Source organism: Nomascus leucogenys, chromosome 4, assembly GCF_006542625.1.
Source record: "Nomascus leucogenys isolate Asia chromosome 4, Asia_NLE_v1, whole genome shotgun sequence".
Classification (NCBI taxonomy): domain Eukaryota; kingdom Metazoa; phylum Chordata; class Mammalia; order Primates; family Hylobatidae; genus Nomascus; species Nomascus leucogenys.
In genome coordinates this window covers 134,599,847-134,621,187 of record NC_044384.1, presented here as the reverse complement: position 1 = coordinate 134,621,187, position 21,341 = coordinate 134,599,847, and the positions used below count along the sequence as shown (strand labels likewise).

The 21,341-nt window shown below is 33.2% G+C and overlaps 1 protein-coding gene across 3 annotated transcripts in view; it reads left to right on the top strand.

The window, feature by feature from the left end:
- The window catches only part of MICU3 (mitochondrial calcium uptake family member 3), a 94,227-nt gene that overhangs the window by 60,910 nt on the left and 11,976 nt on the right, over positions 1–21,341 (top strand). The window contains exons 8-11 of one of the 3 annotated variants that reach the window (XM_030812335.1): positions 1,802–1,840; positions 9,700–9,795; positions 15,624–15,724; positions 16,327–16,498. In XM_030812335.1, the coding sequence (XP_030668195.1) occupies positions 1,802–1,840; positions 9,700–9,795; positions 15,624–15,724; positions 16,327–16,498 (408 nt within the window). The remainder of the gene's footprint in view (positions 1–1,801; positions 1,841–9,699; positions 9,796–15,623; positions 15,725–16,326; positions 16,499–21,341) is intronic. The other 2 variants (XM_030812337.1, XM_030812338.1) reach the window with 2 other exon arrangements.

The window sequence follows — 21,341 nt, the reverse complement described above, 5'->3', positions numbered from 1 at the left end:
CATCAAGTAATAAAGGAAGATAAAAAAAGAGAGAAATAATAGCAGACAATGCACACTGAGAAAACCTACAGTGTTAGCACAAAATTTGGCTCTGAGCATCACTGCAGCCAAGGTATAAGAAATTTAATATTGATTTAATGCAAATATTTTATAATAGTGATAGAGTAAAACCTCATTAGCTTAGATTAATTAGGGAAAATCCATCTGAATTATAAAATCTAAATTATACCAGCATACCCTAAATTTTATTATTTTATTTTATATGGGTTAATGAACTATTGCCTTTCAAATGTATGGGGAAGGAGATTTGTTTTAAAGAGCAGATTAAAGTAACTTTTAAGTAATATATAATTTGTTTATAAATAAACGAATGCTTGCTAAAGTCTTTGATATCCACAGGTACCTCGGAAGTATCCGTTTTATGTAACTTAAATAGCGCTTCTAAAATCCTGCTTTCGTGATGTAGCTATCAGAACTCTTCCTTAAGACAATTCAGAAGTCATCTTTAGTACAACTTTGGAACTAACAGCACTTTACAATACAGCTCTCCAAAGAGTCATTACTGTGTTTAGCAATAATGATAATTAGTGTTAACGTTGTTAATCACATTTAAATAATGCAAATCTGAACCAGGGAGGTTTTATTTTATATTACTTTAGTTATCAAAGATTTTAGTTATAAAATTTTTTTTAGTTATACTACTTTACTTGGAAAAGATTATTTAAAATGTAAGGTGATGTTATCAAGGTGATAGAAATGACAATATGATTCCACATATTCTTAGAATATTTTGGCTGAGTTTTGAGGCAATTAAAATTTAGCTTATTGTGAAAATATATGAATTACACAAGAGAGACAGCATAGCACAGGCTCAGGAGCCAGATTTTTGGGGTTTGAGTATTAGCCCTGCCACTCATTACCTAGGTGACCTTGGACCTCTCTGTTCCTCAGTTTTTTTTCATTTGTACGATGGGGGCATTAGGAGTAATGACCACATGTGATTGGTATGGAGGTTAAAGCACATAGCCACTTGACCATGTGAAATGTAATAAACACTCAAAAAGGTTAACTAGTAGTAAAACTTACTCTTCAGTTAGTAGAACCATGTAGCTACTTTAAACTGAATTTTAACATACCTAAATAAAAATTAAATCAAAACTAAAGTTAAAAATATTTATATGCCAAAATAAAACTGTGATTCAGAAGGGAAAAGGGAAATGAACATAACATTTCTTGGGACACTTATGTGCTAAGCTCCATGCTATACTCATTGTTAATGTTACTCCCATTTAGTCCTCATGACAGTTCTACCAGGTAAGTATTATTCCTGCTTGGAGATGAGAAAACAGTCTTAGAGAGATTCATGTGCCTAATGTCACAGCACTCATCACAGCAGAGCAGGACTCCAGCAGAGGTCTCTCATACCATTTCCACTGCCATGCTGCTGCATCTGGATTTCCCCCTATGCCATGTAGCATTGCGGAAGCATGGCCAAGTCAAACTGCATACTTCAGGGCAACGTGCTTTACTCAAAGCAGTAGTTCTGTTAGAAGGTTATAATGAAATGGTTGAAATGAACAAAAATTCATTTACTGTTTAATTATCTGAGATTTTTAAAACTTTGCTACTCATCTTTAACATTTATCCCACTTGTATTGTTCGTGTGTTCTATATAAAATGTAGCATAATGATTTGCCCTTCCTAATTGATTATTTTGTCGTCTTTTTCCTTTTTTCTTTTGCTGTACTTGGGTTCATTCTGAAATATGACACTTCATTTGGCCCTTTGTGCTGTATGTCAGCGTCTTCAACTTTATGGATACCATTCTCCTACTAATAGTGTATGTACAATACTTTAAATGTTCTTTATGTATATAGCCCTCACCTGTTATACTTGATAATGTTATTTCTTTATATAAAGCTAAATCTGCTGTTTACTAATAGAATGTTTTGGAATTTATTGAATACAATAGGTGCAATGAAGCTATAATGTTACATTTCATTCCTAGATTTATACGAAGACTAAAATATGCAGAATAATTATGTATCTTTAACTTTAGATTAAAATAAGGAAAAGGTAAGTGTACAAGAACTAAAACATAATAATTGAAATTTTATATTTTTTAGCAGTATTTGAAGAGTTATGTAGAGAGAGCAGATTCTCAGGCTATGTTCCTGCAGAACACAGGTATTTTATGAACCAGATCTATCCATCTTATGTACAGTCTTTGTTCAATTCTAATAAAGAAGTGTCTTAATGGATAGACATTTTTTCATTTTCACTTTTGCGGATAATTTTTTTTCAAAGCCTTTGTTTCCTGCCATTTCCTCTGCTCTACACAAAAATCTGGTGTAAGCTGCTACTTGATATGTTTATATCAGTTTATCATATTATTTCTAAAGACGATAATGACTTTCAGACTTTTCTTGTCAAAAAAATTGAGAATTTCTGTAGATGAACTTCCAGTTGTACCCTTCTTCTTATGCTGAGCTTTCTTCTTTCTTTTCTCCTGAGAAAGTCAGCACTTCTGGTTAGCCCAGCTACTAAAGAAGAACAGGCCATGGCCCTTTTTGAATGTAAACGTGCAGTTCACTTAATTTCCCCAAGGATCCTTAAGCCTCCTACAAGGATCCCTCAATTTATGCAAATTCCACGGTAGGAGCCCTGAATTCAGGGTCACTGATTTAATATTATCCTGCTAAAAGTATTCTAGTTGTAGTGTACAATTCTAAAAGTAGGTGTATTGCCTCTTATATTGGATAGTTAATCAAAATTCCAAACTATAAAAACTAATTCTTGTTATAGATTTAAACAGCTACTGGAGGCTGATCACCATAAACTAAACCCAAGATGTTTTTCCTCCTTATACAAAATGGACCTGGAATGGGTTGAGAAACAAGCCAAGTCCATAGGATCCATATAAGTAATTGTTTTGTTTACTTACAAGATACTTTAAATTTTTTCTACAGAAATCACCACTCTTTTCCATTAAGTAAAGCCTGTCATTTCCTTTACATTTTTAAAGGATTACTCTGTTAATGATTTCAAAAATTTCTGGAATGTGTAAGATGAAAATCTCACAGATTATAATGCTATATGCCATATAATAGTTAGGACTTTATGGTTTTTTTTGTTTGTTTGTTTGTTTGTTTCTTAAGATGGAGTTTCACTCTGTCACCCGGCTGGAGTGTAGTGGCGTGATCTCGGCTCACTGCAACCTCCAACTCCCTGGTTCAAGTGATTCTTCTGCCTCAGCCTCCCAAGTAGCTGAGATTACAGGCATGTGCCACCACGCCCAGCTAATTTTTGTATTTTTAGTAGAGACTGGGTTTCACCATGTTGGCCAGGATGGTCTCGATCTTCTGACCTCATGATCCACCCACCTCGGCCTCCCAAAGTGCTGGGATTACAGGTGTGAGCTACCGTGCCTTACCTGTGATTTATTTTTCTAATGTAATATGTCATCATTATATGAACCATTTTTCTAACTTTGACAATTTTTATTTTTCCCTTAATCTCATAAGCAATTTTCATATAGGGTGATTATGCATTTTTTAAAAAGGATACATCTCAGAATAATGTTGCTAAAAGAAAATAGATCCTAATATTGCTCTAGTTTAAACTACATATGCAAATTGCAGTCACTCAGACATTAAGAGAATATTGAGAAGCAGACTTAAATTGCAAATTTTATTTATATTATACCTGTTTAATAAAAAAATTATGATTTTTACATTTTATTGTAGTAATATATTTTTTTCTTTATTTCATTTTATAGAAGACAGCATTTTCTCATGTATAATGCACATGTTAAAGTGATGTAACTTGATTTTTACATAGTCTTAAATGTTACAGGATTTTTCAACTCCCTTATGCGTTTACTTGGTTAGATAAACTAAATTTCCTATAATAGAAAAATATTTGCTCAATAAGGAGTTATGATTTTCATAAACTACAAGCAAACAAGGGAAATTCATTTACAGTTAGAAAAAAATTCCAACAGCCTGAAAATGTATATGAAATATCATTGATAGAAGTATTATACAAATCTGTTAGTATGGTGTTATGAATTAACTAGCAATTATCTGCTAGTTTCCAGAGTTGTAAATTAACTCAAGTGTCTAATTTGAGTATAGATCACGGAGCTGGATATAAACTAAGAGATTTATAAGAGCCAGTTTCTACCTTTAGGAAGAAGTTTCCTCAGGGAAAGCAGTGACCTGCTTGGCTTTTTACTATGGAGATAGAGATTCTGTGGTGCCTGTAGTGGACTGTCCCAAAATTTAATCACTTTTACGGTAGATTCTGCCTATTTTCCATCATATTATTTCCTGCTACAGTGTAAAACTGAGCATACACCTTTGTATTCATGAAGACAGCTGTTACCTTATAACCTTTTCTGTTCCAAATAACCCTGATTCTTTTCATATTTCTCATGTGGTCAACTCTTAATTTCATCATTGCACAGTGATGAAAAGAAGTACAAAAATTCAAAAGGATAAATAATGCCAAAAGCCAAGTACATTTGACTTTGGCATGCATTAGAGGATTTTTTTAAAAGATTATTCTTAATTCTCCTAGTTTCATTGCTGACAGAAAATATACCAGTTTTTATACCAATTCTTTGATGTATATTGAGACTTTTTTATGGACAAAAACAGTATCAATATTCTTAAATGATCTGTATTTGAAAAGAATGTGTATTTTCCAATTTGGGGTACAAGGTTGTGTAACATATACAGATATATATTACCAAGCATGTTAGTTAGGTGTTTTAAATCTTCTCTGTCATTACTAATGTTTTTGTCTGCTTGATTTGTCAATTAGTATGTTAAATTACACATTACAATTGATTTGTTAACTTCTACTTACAGTCTTCTTAATTTTTGTTTTATGTATTTTGAATTGTTGTTACCTGTATAAGATTATAGATTATTTATATCGTCTTAGTGAATTGAATCCTCTATTAGATGCTATCCCTAGATCTCTAGAAATGTTTTTTGCCCTAAAATCTCTTTTATTTGTCAGAATAAATATACTACCTACCTCTGTTTTAATGTTTTATACCACTTTGTATTTTCCTGTAGTGATGATGAAGCTTTCCCTGATTTTTAAAATACATTTTAGTTCAGAAATTTCCTATAATTAAAACGTAAATATACAATAAAATAATGATAAAATTATAAGCACTATTTCGATCAAGAAGTAAAATATTGCCATATACCACGAATCCCCTTCATGTGTGTCCCCACTCATAATCCCTCAATGTCCTTCAAAAGATAAACACAATCATGACTTTTATGTAAATCACTTACTTGCTTTGTTCTGTGGTTTTACCTCCTACTTATGCATCCTAAACAGTGTAGTTTAGTTTCACCCCTTTTTGTATTTTATATAACTGGCATCATGTTATATGAATGTTTCTGTCTCTTGTTTCTTGGGCTCAACATCATGATTGCCAGTTTCATCTGTGTTGTTATGTATTCCTAGTTAATTCACTGTTTTTTGCTGTAAACAGTGGCTTTCAAGCATTGTGGTCTGTGATCCCATTACATTGTCGAGAGTTATTGAGGATCCAAACGATATTTCGTTTATGTATGTTATATATTATATATTTACCATATTAGAAGTTAAAACTGAGAATTTAAAGATACTAGTCTATTTTAAAACAATAATTTAAAAACTCATATGTTAACATAAACATTTTAATTTAGGAAAAATAACTTCAAAAATGTAGTGAGGAGAGTGGTATTGTTTTACATTTTTTGCAAATCTCTTTAATGTCTAGCTTACTAGAAGACAGCTGGTTTCTCATAGCTGTTTTGCATTCAATCTGTTGCAATATGTTATTTTGGCAATAAATACTGTCAGTTGTTTACTTTCAAGTGACAGGCTCTCACTTGGTTCGTTTTCAAAAAAAAGTGTCTACCAGGTACTGAAATCTGAATAACTGTGGTTTGTCTATTAGTTGTTCTTTCAAGTAAAAGTGGTGGCTCATGAAAAAAGTGGCTAGTTCAGCTTACAACACAAACCATCACACAGGTGTTCTTTCTTAAGACAACCATGGTACTTCAGTATGCAGCAGTAGTGCTGTATGCACACTTACTGTTTCATCACACCAAATATTAAAAAGATACTCATTCTTCTATGCCTCTTAATTTCTTCTTAACAGTTTGCCGTATTTTTATCTTTTCATACTGCATTCTGCATAATTCTTCATGTTTATCTTCCAGTTCATTAATTCTACTAGAGATATATAATCTGATATTAAATTTCAGTGGTTAAATTTCTAAGAGTATTATGTGGCTGTTTTTTTAAGAATAAAACAATTTTTGATAGTCTGTTTTTGCTGAATAATCCTTTCAAATCTAGCTTCATATTTTTCAGAGTTGTCAAAGTTACTTTGTATTCCATATCTAAGCATTTCAGTATTGGAAGTCTGCACATCTGGTTCTGTTGTTTGTTTTTGCTGGTTCTCACTTAGGGTGGCTTATGTTCTTTTGTCTTTAGCAGTTTTGTGTTGTGGGCATACAATTGTTGGAATGTCTCTGTTCGGATTCTTTAAGGACTAGATTAAGGATATGTTCTTCCTGGGAGATTGTTTTCAGTTTTCTTTTTCTTTTTTTCCTATGATATACCTAGGGTGCAGTCCCATGTAACTTTAAATAACAAGTCTCTTGTTACAGTTTTTAGGGCCATGGTTGTCATAGTGACATGAATTATAAAGATATAGTTTTAATTTGTGTGTGTGTGTATTTGTCTGTGTTTAAATATCACTAATAACAAAGACAGTTTAGTATCTGTTCCTATGGGCTGTTACTTTATTTTTCCCCTAGTTTGTTTAATCTCTGAATAGAACCTTCTTAGACCCTTTATTTAGAGAGGGTATTTGGCTGTATGAACATGGGCAACGTTAGGGAGCCATTATTCTCCTTACCACAGTGATATATTAACCATCTCTAAATCAGTCGTCTTTCCTCCTAACTTCCTTTTTCCCTCCTTTCCTCCTTCCCTCTTTATTTCCTTCTTTCCTTCCTCCCTTCCTTTTTTTTGTCTCCTTCCTTTCTTGCTACCTTCCTCCCTTTCAGTCATATGTGGCATGGAATGCCTTGAATGGGATCCTGCTTTGGCTCAGCCAGAAAGACCCTGGGCACTTTTGACCAAAACTACAAAGTGTAAGGAAGTTCTATCAGTAACAGACTCTGAACTTAAGCAAAAAATGTGTCAGACTTACAGGGCACACTACATCCAGGACATCACTTTGCCTGTGCCTTTCACTTGTGAAGTTCTGGGCTACCTATCTGTATATTCTTTTACCTGTTTTAATGAAGGTCTACACATTTTACATGACATCTGGTAAAGGGACCAGTAGCTCAGATAGCAAACAAAGATAACCGAGAAAACTTCAGGAAGTCTTTGCGTATTGGTCTACTATTTACATATCAAAGCATCATAGTTGTCTGTTTCACAGCCATCAGAGTGTCCAGTTACACCTGGGCATTTTTCTCTGTCAGCTTTTCCTTACTTAGCCTGTATGCATAGATACGTTCTGGTTTTATATTTGCTTTGCATTTCTTGCTATTAACATCTAGTCTGACTTTCATTGCTACTTTAAACTTATGTAAAATATCCTTATTGTATTATATTTTCGTGGTGATAAAACTTCCTACTAATTAGCATATTCTGAGAATGTACTCTTAACTTGATCGTTCAAATTATTTAAAACTGTCTCCAGAACAGATACATATATAGGAATCAGTGAGTGTGCCAGGCATATCACTGATTTATTAGCTGTTTTTTCCTGCAGCAATAGTTGCTTTAAGGATATTGTTTTTGCCCTCAGAAACTTTATAATTATTTAAAAGATGATGTAAGATAAAACAAAAACAAATATATCCAGTTACAGCAATTCAGTAGTATATCCTAGCGTTATTTAATCCCTGAGGCTAAATGATGAACCAAAAAGCTTTCTGCAGCAGGACACTTGTAAAACTGTTATGTTCTAAATAAGATTTTTTAAATTTGAAAAGTTGTATATTATCCTAATAGATAAATACACATTTTCAGAATATTTTCAAATATGGGAGAGCAAGAAGAAAATTTAAAATATCCTAACCCCAACATTTGGAGATAATTAATGTATTTACTTCTTTTTCGTGCCCACAAAATACATGGTTGGTTAAACTACTTTTAGTTCTTAATATGTTCTAAATGTGTGTGTGTGTGTGTGTGTGTGTGTGTGTGTGTGTGTGTGTGATGGTGGACAGTGTTTGGAAGTATGGATGAGGCATGGCTTCACAAAGTGAATCATTCCTGCTACTCTTCTAACAGTAGTGCACAGTAAGCCTTATTTTCTAGTTTGGTGGGTTTAACAATCCCTTTCTTTATCGCATATTAACCTTCTGAGTTGAACTTTGAAAATGCATCCACATTCAAAATATGTGAATAATATTTTCAGATGAAGCATTTGATCTAGCTAGTATTTATTGAGGTTATTCCATATCTATTTAAAAGAAAATGAACTGTATTGGTTCTATATTTAGCTAGTTTTACCTGTTTAGTTTATAACTGCTTAGTTAAAGCTTATATCATTATAAAGGGAGTGATGCAGATTCTCTGTCAATTGGCTACATTTATAGTTATGGTAATATTTATGTCTGTGTTACGTAAATGGTTCCTGCTAAATAATACTTTATTAACATTTTATTTTTTATTAAAATATAGTCAGTGGGGAGTGTTTCTAGTTAGTAATAGTGAATTGAAACTTAGAGGACCTTTGAAATAATTCCTAGATGCATATAATTTTATTAGTAGCACTGGACTTTTAAAGATTAAGACAAAATAAAAGAAAGTAAAGTTCTGTTTTCATCCAGTCACTCTTGAGTATTTCATCTCACATTAACCAAAAGACCACCTGAGAACCTGTGAGATCTTCCCTGATAAATCCTGACAGAAACCGGGTTTAATTAATCTTGCTTATGGGGATCCAAGTTAGGCTTGCAGTTTGACATCTTCCTAGAGTGATTAGACCACACTTTTTAATCTACACTTCCTGATATCTCCTTCAGACTACCCTGTTCTCAGAATTTAGTATCCTGTCCTTGTAATAAAGAATAAGAAGCAACTTAACCATTCACAATAGAAACACCTGCCAAATCTCAAGTACTTTTGAGTGCTTTGACTTAAAGCAGGTCTATTTCTTTTTGACAAGTTTGGGATGAATTTAAACTTTGTTTCTGTAAAGTATAGATAAGGTTATTTTGAATCTTTGATACACTAGCAAGATGTATGATAGCCACCAATGATTTATCTTTTAATAGGTTGCTACAAAGTTACCAAAATTTTTCCCAAACAAATTTACTTCACACAAGGTGTGAATAGAATTTTTTTTCACCCTTTTTTAGAAGTTACACACGTTTCAGTAGAAGGGCAGGAGAGATTGGAGAATTTGATTCTTTTCGACAAAGCTACATTGTACTTAGAAATAGTGGTTATATACCATTACACCTTTGAAAGTATGTGAGTTACCAGCAGTGTAATACAATACTGTGGTGCACAGCAGAAAACAAAACAAACAAACAAAAAAAAAGGTAAGCTAATGTGTTTCCTTTTCAAGGTTGGTTAGATTTAAAGTGAATAAATTATCATTCTTTGTGACTATTCTTTAGATTTCAGTTGTGCTTCTTAAAACTTCTACAGGTACTTAAAACAGATGCTGAGGAACTTGTCTCCAGAAGCTATTGGGATACACTGAGACGTAACACAAGCCAAGCACTGTTTTCAGACCTCGCAGAGGTATAATTAAACCTCAACAAGGTCCTTGTACTATTTGCCATTTTGTTAATGTAGTCCTCATTTCATTTTAGTCACAGTGATGAAACCCAACGTGTATGTTACATTTTCCATTGTTTTAGTACATCAGAGATTACTATATATAAACTTTGTATTTGAATACATCAGCTTTGAGAGTTCAACTTAATTAAAAGGAAATGGCATTTTTTTAAACTTAAGGATCACTTTCTAGAAATTAGAATATATATATTTTAAAGTTTCACTGAATCTTTTAAGCTTACAATTTACTATGTTACATGAAATGCTGAAATGTTTCCCCCAGTAAAAGATACCTGACTCTTCAGAGTTATGTTAGATTTAAACAAATTTCCTAGTATTGATAGTGAGTGGCTTACCAAGGGCCCCGGGGTATGGGAGTTTGAGAAGGTATGGTAGGAACAGCCAGTCAAGGAAGGGAGGAATATTTTACCTTGACATTAAGATTGCCAGTGCATAGCGAAAATAAAAAGCAGACCAACCTTATTTCAGTTCTATTACTGTTTATGAATTTGATACAGATCTGCATCTTACTGCTGCATTGGAGTAGACCGCTTCCATTATCCCATTCTTATGCCACTGTCAATAGGGATTTCTAGTTTTTCAAGATGGGCCATATCTTAGAAACACTGTTTTGTGTTTCTTATTAAGAATTTTTCCTAAGAACTGTATTAGAGGCAGGTAGCGGTCTTACTCGAAAAGACTTTTCAATAAATACTGAGATTTATTTTTCATTATCTCTTTTTCTTTAAAGTGGGCTTCTCATTTCTTTTTCTAAACTTTAAATTTAACATTTAAAAGTTACACCTAAAAATATCTGGAGAAGTAAACTGGAATCCGTTGTGACTTCTGTTACCCACATACACAATGTTACTCTATTGACATATCTAGACTAGGGGAAACACTTGAAAATGTTAATTTTGTCACCTTGCTCAATTTTAAAGTCCCAAAGCAAATAAAGTATTTTGTCCTATGTTTAATATGTCTGTGATATATAAATGTGATGTAATTATGACCAACAATTACCTTTTAAAATTACCTTTTAAATATGAGCCATGTTTAGGTATGAAGTGGCAGATGTTCCATTTACAGATATTTTAGAAGCACTTTATTTTGTAATCATTATGCAGGTACATTGTAGTAGTCAGTGCTTAAAAATAAGAGCAACTGGGACTCTTAGAGTCCCTGCAAGTCAACTGTGTCCCAGCTTCCATGCTTCAAATCAACAGTCATATCATTGTTGTCTCTCCCCATACTAGAGTATCCACCTTCCAGCCTCCAACTATCTTCATCCCATTTAACTCTAGTAGACATTCTCAGACAAAATCTGCGAATTAGATATTGAATTGAATTTAAATCTTGGTAAGTTTAATATCAGAAAACCAGTCAGTTCCTGTGTACTCAGAGTTGTATGATTTGTGTAAGATCTTTGGAAAATGTATATGGTTCTCTTGTAGATAGGCTGGAGCTGTGGGCTTTTACAGCTCCCCAGAGCTAGTTAATTCTGCACCCCTCTTCCCAACTCACCATTCTGTGACACCCCCTTTGTTACTTGAAAGTGGCTGTGATAGGAGTATGAATACCACAGAAACTGGCCAACATTACAAATCAGCCTTTTTTTTTTTTTTCCTGGACAACTCAGTTTGCCAGCACACTATTGGCTGTAATTAATCCACACTCTGATCCGAAGCTGCTAAATTAATGAATGAATTGAATCAAATTTCATGAAAGTAAATCTGATGGAGACAATAAAGAAACGAAAAAGAGGAAAAGAAAACAAAACTTATACCGTGTTCCAAAGTAAAATAATTACTTGGGGATTATCTGTTACTACCCTCCCACATTAGAATAATAATTGACAATTAACTACAGTTCAGTTACAACTAATTATATAAATCCTTATAGGTTAGTGTGAATACCAGTGGAACACAGAATTGTTTATAGTATTAGTATTTCAGGATTCAAATTGGTTCAGAAAGAAGGCTTGGAAATCTATTTGTTATTTGTATTTCTTTATTATATATTTAATATGTAATTATTGAGATAAAATCTCTATGTATTATAGGGAAATTGGGTATTAGCCCCTCATATTCTAGTCTGGAGCTGTTTCTAACCATAGATTTTTAAAATTACAGTAAAACTCTGTGCCTCCAATTATTGTAAAACCATACTATGAAAATTTGAATATCAGAGCTAAGACCACTTTCTAACCAAAATCATATAATAAATTCTTAGTGCAGTATGATGAGTATATTATGCAACTGTTGAATACAGTCTGTCAGTGTCAAAATTATAAACACTGTTTTGAGTTGTACAGATGAAATGTAAAATTTTGCCTTAAATTTGCTTTAAATTACATATCCTTGGTAAATTTCAACGGATTATTCAAAAACTTTATTAACAAAATCAAAAGTTTGAAGATTTCCTCCAGCCCTTGGATACCTCATAGGGTTATTATCACATTATAATCTATAAAAATATGTTAAAAGAATATTTTAAACCCTTTAATAGTTTGATATATTTATTTTTCATGCAAGTTTATTTTATTTTTGATGAAATCATTTTAAATAGTTTTTAATCAAATCAAAGTAAGATAATGTCCTTTGAATAAATGGCCCATGGGGTTCTTTGGTGGCTTTTTCTCCCTTTGTTATGAAAACACCCGAGTTCATTTTATTTTAACAATAAACACAAGAATCACAGGGATAAAGTCTCTATTTTCGTCTCAGTCGTTGGGTGATGTAAGTTACGTAACACTGTTAGGATCCCAAGGACACTGGTATAGTTTTCAGTGACTGAGCAGTACTCTGTTTCACTGAATGGGGGAAAAGTTTTCCCCATTTTCATTTTCGTTTCTCTAATGTCACTGTTACTTATGCCTCATTGGATCTGAATTATCTGGATAAGTGCAACATACATCTCATAAGATTTTGATGCTGAAAGACTGTTAAGTGAAGATCTGCTCTGATCAGTGGGCATGAGAAAAACTGGCTAAATGAGGTCATTATTTAAAACTTGTATAAGACAAAGCCATCTTATTTTAGTATACTGTGTCTTGAAAAGGACATCCCACACTTTAAGAAAACTTTCCTTAATTATGTTATTTGAATTCACTAACTTTTGGTGTTCCTGTAACCACTCATTTTAAGGCTTTTTTTCCAGATGTGTATCATATGTAATTTCAACAGCAAAAAAGAAGTAAGAGTGTATGATGTAAAAATCTTTTTTTCGTTAAGATTCAACATTCTTATCTTTTCTTTCTTGTCTAGTCCCTTTTCAGTGTCCTGAAATATATTTGACAAAAATACATAACAGCTAACACTTACTGAGCATTTACAGTAGACTAGTCAGAGGGCTAAATGATTTAAATGTGTTATCTCATCCTTACCGCAACCCTTTGGGATAGATACTATTAATATTCCTTAAGATAGTAATATCCTCAAGAGATTAACTTCTGTAAGGTCACTTAAATAATGAGAAGTGCCTGGATTCAAAGCCAGCAATCTGACTGTTAAACTCATTTTATTTGCTCACCACAATACTGGCTATTTGTGAAGTAAGCAACTTTTTCAAAAACAACATTTCCCCTTTCTGATCTACTCTGTCTCCTTTCCTCCTACCCCATTCCTCTAGCTTCCAGACAGAGGTGCCTCTACTCTTATGCTCCACTCGAGCATGGAGTAACCTCTGAAATATTTCCTCCTACTACTAATTTAAGCTGATAATAAATAAGATAATAAACTTATTAAGCTAGACTCTATTAAATCACAAAAAGAGTGCCTATAATTAATACCAGATTTCTTTTTTCCCAAAAGTTATTTGCATCTTATGACTACTAATAAGAACATTTGTTTGCTTATGTTTTAACTTTATCCTCAAAATTGTTGTTATGGTTAGGATTATTCCCATTTTATAGATAAGAAAGCTGAAGGTAAAAAAAAGTCAGTGACCCAGGTCTTCTGATTTTAAATCTTGTTCTATTAGAGCAGGCTGCCTCTTCAACTTAAAGTTCTGGGGACAGTAATGCCTTTGAGAGCTACTCCAATTATACTAGTCTCCCCTCACTTATGGAGCCCCAAAAGACTGGCACCACTAGTATTCCTCAAGTTTCATAAGAAGCTTGTTCAAGAAGACGCATTTAAAACATAGTATGTGACACTTGGCTACCTGGCTGTATTTTTTTTTCCTCCCGGCAAACAGATCAAACCACTATCAAATCCTCAAAGAATTTGGTTTTATTGTAGACAACTTCTCAGGTATTCCAGCTATGGAGAATACTTGGGATTTCTTAACAAAGTAAACTGAGAACTAGTCGTAGAGATCTACCAAACAATGATAAGGAGGTTATATGCTGGAAATGATTAGGAAAATCTAAACTAAATCACTTAAATGTAAATAGGATATTTAGCCAATTACTAAAGAATGTCAACAATTTTAGATAATTTAAAGTACAGATGACCCTACGTGCTGGAGTTTTTAAGACATGTGAATAATTAGTCACTTTAGAAACAGATTTTAATGCATTAAAAGGGGACATGTGCAGGGGAAATCAGATGTGGTCTCTGTTACTCCATGTTAATCATTAAAAGAGAAGAAGATTTGGTCCATGGAGAAAGGAAATAAAGATTTAACAAATGTTATGAAGGACAAAATTACCATCCTTATGAAAGATTAGGAAGAGGGCTATGAGGAATCAAAGGAATATGAAAATTTAGTATATGGGTGAATGAGACTTTTTGTCAGCAACCACAGAAGACTGATCCTTTGTAGAGAAGTATTTATTTTCTGTCTTATGTTTTCTATGGAGTACTGTCAGGGTTCTGGACAAAAAGTTAAAAACTATGTGCCTATCTACAGCTATTTTTCTTGAATAAAAAATAGGATTATTTAAACTCTTTTTTTTCACACTTCCTAGGATGATGTATAGGAGAGTTACAATCCTTTGAATTTTATGCTTTTTGTACCTGAGTTTATGAAATGAGTTAATGGCCAACTGGAGAAGGAAGGAAGGAAGGGAAGGAGAGAAAAGGAAGATTTATAAAGCTATATTAAAGGAAGGTGGATGATTTTCATAGGCCATTATACTTTATAAGGATTATAACCTAGCAGTTTTAAGAAAATACTTAGAACTTAGTTTATTAAGTTGAGTGGGAAAGGAAAAATCCTCTGGAATTAATTTTTTATCCATTTGACATGTAAGACTTTGAAAAAATTATAGATCATATAAATTTTCAAGGTCATGTTATTACTTTAGTTTTTCCAAATACAGTATCCATTTAAAGTATCATAATTGTGGAATATAATGGTTAAAGGAAGCTGTTTTGTGAAGCTTGGGACCATTCTTTTGTCAGCCCCATTTATTCAATGTATCTGAAAAGGTTACCTCTTTGGAACATCATTTAAAAAAACAGATTTTTCAGATTGATTAGGAAAATCCAAACTAATTACTTGAATAAAAATAGAATAGATGATTATTAAAAGATTTCAGTTATTTTAGATAATTTAAAAGATAGAATCCTATATGCATAATTTGACATTAAACATTTCTTAAATCACATCTTCAAAAATTTTTGAGTACAAAGATCAGTTCCATTCAAAGTTCTATTATTAAAATGTGAGCCTTATTTTAACTATAATTGCATGTATTAATATGCCTGTGTTTTTCATTCTAATATTAATATATTTACAACCTTGATGTTTTGTATGTTGATAACAAAATTCTTTGAGAAATATTGGGTATCCCTATTCTGTTTGTTTTATTGAAGCTAACTTTTAAATTGTGATTTTTTTTTAAGCGTGCTGATGACATCACAAGTTTAGTAACAGATACTACACTTCTTGTTCACTTTTTTGGAAAGAAAGGAAAAGCTGAGCTCAACTTTGAAGATTTTTATAGGTGAGCTTATTTTTATATTTTTATTAAAAATTATTAGCCTACTGAAATCAGAAGGATCTTTAGAAATTGTCTAGTACGGCAATACTCACCTCTTTGTTACTTTAATCTTAAATAAGTTCCTCTGTATAATAAATACCCACATTTATCAGTACGTACATACCAGTGGTTATATTGATAATTATAACAGGAAGTTACTGAATGTTTTTTTAAAATTCCAGATATCTGGATTGATTGTTATCTCCTCCATATTCAGAAGAAAGTATGTTGTCAATTCCTTGTCTCAATAAGCCGCAGTGATAGTAACAAGTAATTTAAGTATCATTGCTACTCTGCAAGGTACTTTTGTTATCCCCATGTTATAGATGAGGAAACTAAACCCCTGAAAGGCTAGGTTATTTGCCCCGGGTGCTACAGTCATTAAGTGGTAAAGCCTCACAGATCGTGTGCTCTTTTCATTCTCATTTACAGGGAGGAACTTTATTAATCTTTGTGTCATCATACAATTATTTCCGTGTAACCTTTTCTAGGACAGTGAGTATTTGATCATCTCCTGTTACCATTACTCTTTATCTTTTTCCTTCTGTATTACATTTTTGTCATAGATTCATGGATAATCTCCAAACAGAAGTTCTAGAAATAGAATTCCTTTCCTACTCAAATGGAATGAATACCATCAGTGAGGAAGATTTTGCTCATATTCTTTTACGATATACAAATGTGGAAAATACGTCAGTATTTTTAGAAAATGTGCGTTACAGTATACCTGAAGAAAAGGTATCTAATCCTCATATTTAGTTGGTTATGTTACTGTTTTGTAATATGTGCCTATAAAACACATTGCCCTTTTGTTAGTTCTTTTCCTTCTCTGTGGATTAAAAGATATCTTGGATGTATTTCATTGTGTGTCCTAAGTGCTCTGGCTACACTTTTAAAAATAAATTAATTGTATATTCTTGGTAGATATCCACATTTTTCTTAGGCATTTCAAAACTCCTTTAGGCTACTACCAATTGTTTTATTCAAATTAACAGTATCATTTTTCAGGAGAATTCCACTTAGCTGTATGCTTTGACTACTACCTAAACATCACCTCATAAAAAACAGTTTATGTTGACATCATTTCTGTCACACTCTATTCCTTTCCGTAACACCCTTAATAAAAGGTCATTTGAAGACCACCATTGATGAGTGAGTGATCTTATCATCAGCTGAAGTGAAGTTTTTCAAAGAGTTTGGATGGCATGAATGGTTAAGAACCTGGGACAACTGACTGCCTATTTGTTTAGTAACAAATGTGTTGTCAGTGCTTCTGAACAGTTGCATTATCTAGTGGTATTTGAATGCATCATTGCAACCAAATAGAACTAGTATTACAAGTACCTCTTCAAGCATGGGATGTTTTAGATATATTGCCTTCTATTTGTGTTTAGACAAGGATCAGGTTAGTCACCCAAGAAAAACTTGCAAATAGTTTGACTTTGTTTAGAATGGATACACTGTGATAATGTTAACAATTCTCCATTTCCCCTAAGGAATGAAAAAAAAAAAAGACTTGATGCATTTGGCAATTAGTTTACGATATCTCCAAATTAGAGTACTTTTTGTCTGTTTTCCATGTTAAACGGAATTTTTCCAATTCATAGGTACTTCCCTAAAAACAAATATTGAAAATTGTACTACCCCAGTAGTGCAATTTTTCCAGCTACTGGGGTATTACTTAGGGACTTGAATCTGCTTTTTTTTTTTTTTTTTGCTTTTATTAAATGGAAACATTAAAATCTGTAACTTAAAAGGTTAAGTTTTTTAAAGTTAAATTCAGTTTCTGAAAAATTCCAATTTCTAGAAGTATCTTAAGCACCACAAATGATTACTTGTAGAAATGAAAAAATTTGCATGTGAACCAAAATTAATTGATTCTCATTGATTTTTTTTTTCCTACATTACCTCATCAATCCTCAGAGCAACCTTCCAGGCTTGACAACTTTCTTTGGCATCTTTCTTTTAGAATAGTGGAAGCTGAGGCTTTCAGATACTTAGACCCTTGTCCAAGGATTCAAATCCAAGGCTTTCTAAGCCAATGATATTCTTACCACACTCTACTTATGTCTTTCCCTTCCTTCCACCTACTTAACTCTTCCCCTTCCTTCCATCTCTCATCTGCTTCTCTCCAGAAGAATAACAGCTACTAATATTTGAATAGCACTTTACATTTCTAAATTACTTTCATTTTCATTTGTTTACCTAGCATATATTTACTGAGCATGTACTACTAACTTGGCTTTATTCCAGCCACTGGGGTTAAAGTGGCAAGATAAGCCAAATCCTTCACTCATGGAAATATATCTTAGTGGAGAGACAAAGTAAGTAAAAAAAAAGACATACTTTCAGATACTGATAAACATTATGAAAGGGAGCAAGAGTCATGGGGACTGGAAAAGAAAGTAGACTGTTAGGAAGAGCTTTGCTGAAGAGTGAAGAGGTAACTTCTGGGGAGAGACTGTGAAGAATGAGCTATGCAAAGTTCTGGGTAAAGTCTTCCAGACAGAGGTAACAGCAAGTGCGAAGGGCCTGAGGACAGAGAAGCTTAGTTTATTTGAGAAAATGCCAAAAGGTAAAGTAAGTGGACAGGAAAATTGTAGGAGATGAGTAAGGAGAGGTAGATGTGGGTCAAATCTTTTAAGACTCTGTAGACTAAGGTAAGAAGTTTAGTTATTCAAATAGTGACTGTAAGAGTGATGGGAAGCCACTATAGTATTTAAACTTTAAGGCAGGAGTCAGCAAACTACTCCACCTATTTTCGTAAGTAAAATTGTATTGGAATACAGCCATGCTCATTCATTTAATATACTGTCTGCAGCTGTTTTTGCACTATAATGGTAAAGTTGAGGCAACAGAGACCATGTAGCCAGTAAAAATGAAAATATTGACTCTCTGGCCCTTTACAGAAAGTTTGTGAACCTTGCTTTAGAGCATAGGCAAGATGCTCACTCAGCGAATACTCAACAAGTATTGACAATCAACTGTGACACTCAGATGTGGTCTAATTCATGCGCCAGATATCTGATTCATGTTTCAAAAGATATCTTGGCTGCTACATAGCAGAATAGATTTTAGGTGGCCTGGCTTTGAAAGGAAGAGACAGGTTAAGATACTGTTATAGGTGGCCAGGTAATAGACAACCATGGCTTGGACCAGGGTAAGAGTAGGGAAAAGGGGTCAGATATTGATTGGATCATTTAAAAAGTAGAGCTCATAGTACCTGTTCATGGTTATTTCATTATAGGAGAAAAAGGAATCAGGAACTCCTAGGGCTTTGGCTTGAGCCACAAGCTGAAACAATGCCATTTGCTGAGCTAAGCAAAACCATGAATTTAGGGTTAGGAGGGAATCAAGAGTTTTATTAGGAACCAGTCATATTTTAGATTCCTAATAGTAATCTAAATGAAAAATTAAGCAGGCAACTTAGATATGTGAATCTAGCAGTCAAGGGTGCAGTCAGGACTACTGATAAGTAGTCATTAGTGTATAAACCTCCACATTGTCTGCAGCTTAAACTTCTCCCCTGAATTTCAGGCTTTTACAATGTACTGCCTACTCAGCATCTCCACTTGAAGATCCAATAGATATCTCAGACCTAATGGTTGCAAACCTGAACTCCTGGTCATTCCATAAAACTTGTTCTACAAACCATCTTCCCTGTTTCAGTTCATAGGACCTCGGTTCTTCTTAGTTCTTGTGGCCAAAATTTTGGACTCCCTCTTTTCACATTCTACATACAGTCAGTCTATCAACAAATCCTATTGATACTACCTGTATAAGAATTTAACCACTCCTAGCCACCTCCCCTGCTACCATCCAAGTTCTGTCTTGCCTGGATTATTGGAATTTCCTCCCAGATCCTCCTTCTGCCTCCAACTTTGCCTCCCTGCAATCTGTTCTGCATTTAGCATTCACGGAAATGCTTTTGACTGTGATTTCGATCATACCACAGTAAGATCGCCATTCTTCTCAAAGTAAAAGCCAAAATCCTTACAGTGGCTCCTACACACACTGCTCCCTCATTACCTTTGACCTCACTTCCTATATTCTGATCCTCCTCGCTCACTCTGCACCAACCACAGAAACTCTTTACTGTTTTTCAAATCTTCTGTCTTAAGGCTTTGTATATGTTGTCCCCTCTGACGAGAACGTTCTTCCCTTAATAACCACATGGTTCGTTATGCTATTTCTCAATGATGCCTACCCTTTCTAATCTAATATATAAATAATAGCCTATTATATGAATAATATATAACCCATTATATAAATGATACTCCCTCTCCTGGCTTTCCTTATTCCTTCCTACCTTAATCTGTTTTTATTTCCATAGCATTATCATATTCTAACATACTGTATAATTTGCTTAATTCCTAATACAAATATATTTTATATATGTATGCAAATATATATATATTATTTTGAACTCCTGTTAATTGATGGATAGATGGTATTTTAAAATGTAGAACTTGAAGCTTTTTTGTTTTATGAATTTTACTTACAGATACATTCACTCATGATGAAATGGCACATGTACAAGGTTATTCATTATAATGTTGTTTGTAATAGCAATAGGCTGGAAATGCCTAAATGTCTTTCAGTAAGTCACTCATCAAATATATCATGATATATCTATAGAATAGAATAAGGTGCAGCTGGAAAGAGATCAAAAAAATTCTTTACTAGTGTAGAACTATCTTCAAGATATACTGAGTGTGAAAAGGGCATGATTTAGAGCCATTTGTAGAGTATAAAAAGCTTATGCTAACTCTGGAAGGATTCACAGGACTAGAAATTGGTTCCTCTAAGGAAGGAAACTACATGGCTAAGGGTGGAAGGGAGATTTTGTGCTATACAATCCTTGGGCCTTTTGAATTTTGAACAAGTGAATATATTGTCATATTAAAGAAATAATTTAAAAAATTTTTAAATGCCATGGGACTAGGTAAACTTATCTAGGAGATAATGTAGACAGTGGCCAGAAGGGATGGAAAGATGGCTTCTCAGACTAACCATGTAATGCAAATGTTAACAAGAAAGTAGTATAATTATGTTATTAAGCTTTAAGGAAATTGATATTCAGAAAGATTTAAGTGGCTTACCTTAGGTCATTCAGCCAGTAAATTTTGGAGTTTGGATTTATTTCTCCTAACCTTGTAAACTTACTTATATTTCTGAAAGTTATTATATAGTTGCCATTTACATCAATTACCAATAAACTTTGAACAGTATATATTGTGGCATAATTTATGGTATCAGCATGAATTTTGTGCTGAAAACAAACATGGCTTATATACATTTGAAAGCCTCATAAGACCATGTTTTCTGAACGCCTGTTTGTATTTAGTCAATACTATATTGTAGTGATTTGTTTGGATTTTTTGAGTTAGTCTTTTCCTCTTCCTAGTCTTTTGTTGTTTATTTTATTGAGGTAAAATTTGTATAACAAAAAATTAACCGTTTTAAACTGAATAATTCAGTGAGATTTAGTGAATTCACAATATTGTGCAACTGCCACCTCTTTCTCCTTCTAAACCATTTTCCTCATACCAAAAGTAAGCCCTGTACCTATGATGCAGTC